The sequence below is a fragment of the Dipodomys ordii genome, unplaced genomic scaffold (genome assembly GCF_000151885.1).
Source record: "Dipodomys ordii isolate 6190 unplaced genomic scaffold, Dord_2.0 Scaffold49, whole genome shotgun sequence".
NCBI classification, from domain to species: Eukaryota; Metazoa; Chordata; class Mammalia; order Rodentia; family Heteromyidae; genus Dipodomys; species Dipodomys ordii.
This window is the reverse complement of record NW_012267265.1, coordinates 1,695,295-1,695,842: the sequence shown is the minus strand read 5'-3', so window position 1 is coordinate 1,695,842 and position 548 is coordinate 1,695,295. Positions and strand designations below refer to the sequence as shown.

The window sequence follows — 548 nt, the reverse complement described above, 5'->3', positions numbered from 1 at the left end:
CCCCTCCTCGGCCCCGCCGCCCGCTCCCGCCTCCCGCTGGGTCACGCGGGGCCAAGGCTGAGGACGGAGGCGGGGCCTCGGGCGGGAGGTTCCGGAACCGGATGCAGACCCGGGGGAGCGCGGGGCCGTGGGGGGCGAGCGTTGGCCTGGTCTGGGAAGCTGGCGCTCAGGTGAGGCTGGTGGGGATGCGTAGAAGCGCGGGGCGGGCGGTCAGGACTACAAACCGACCTCGTCCGGTAGGAACGTCCACGGAGCGCCCCGCGGAAGCCCAGGAGATGCTCGTTAGGAGCTGCGCGCCAGGAGCTGTTCTGTTCGGTTCCGAGGTGTGTTGGCGCCCCCTCATTAACCCGTGAGTGACCCGGTGCAGGCACGCGGTCGCTCCTGGCTCCCAGGGGTGGAATTTGGGCAATCAGACGCCACCCAAGGGAAGGGGCTCCTGATCACACCCCTCAGCCCCTTCACTTGGATCCCTGTAGAATACTTGCAAAGCACATTTAGGAAGACTTCGATTCAGCATGGCTATGGCTCAATTTCTCAAGACCATTCTC

The 548-nt window shown here is 66.1% G+C and overlaps 1 protein-coding gene across 1 annotated transcript in view; it reads right to left on the bottom strand.

Moving 5' to 3' along the window:
- Dck (deoxycytidine kinase) overlaps positions 1-343 on the bottom strand; it is a 21,560-nt gene extending 21,217 nt beyond the window's left edge. The window contains exon 1 of the mRNA XM_013020085.1: positions 229-343. Coding sequence (XP_012875539.1) covers positions 229-343 — 115 coding nt within the window. The remainder of the gene's footprint in view (positions 1-228) is intronic.
- Between the last annotated feature and the right edge of the window lie 205 nt (positions 344-548).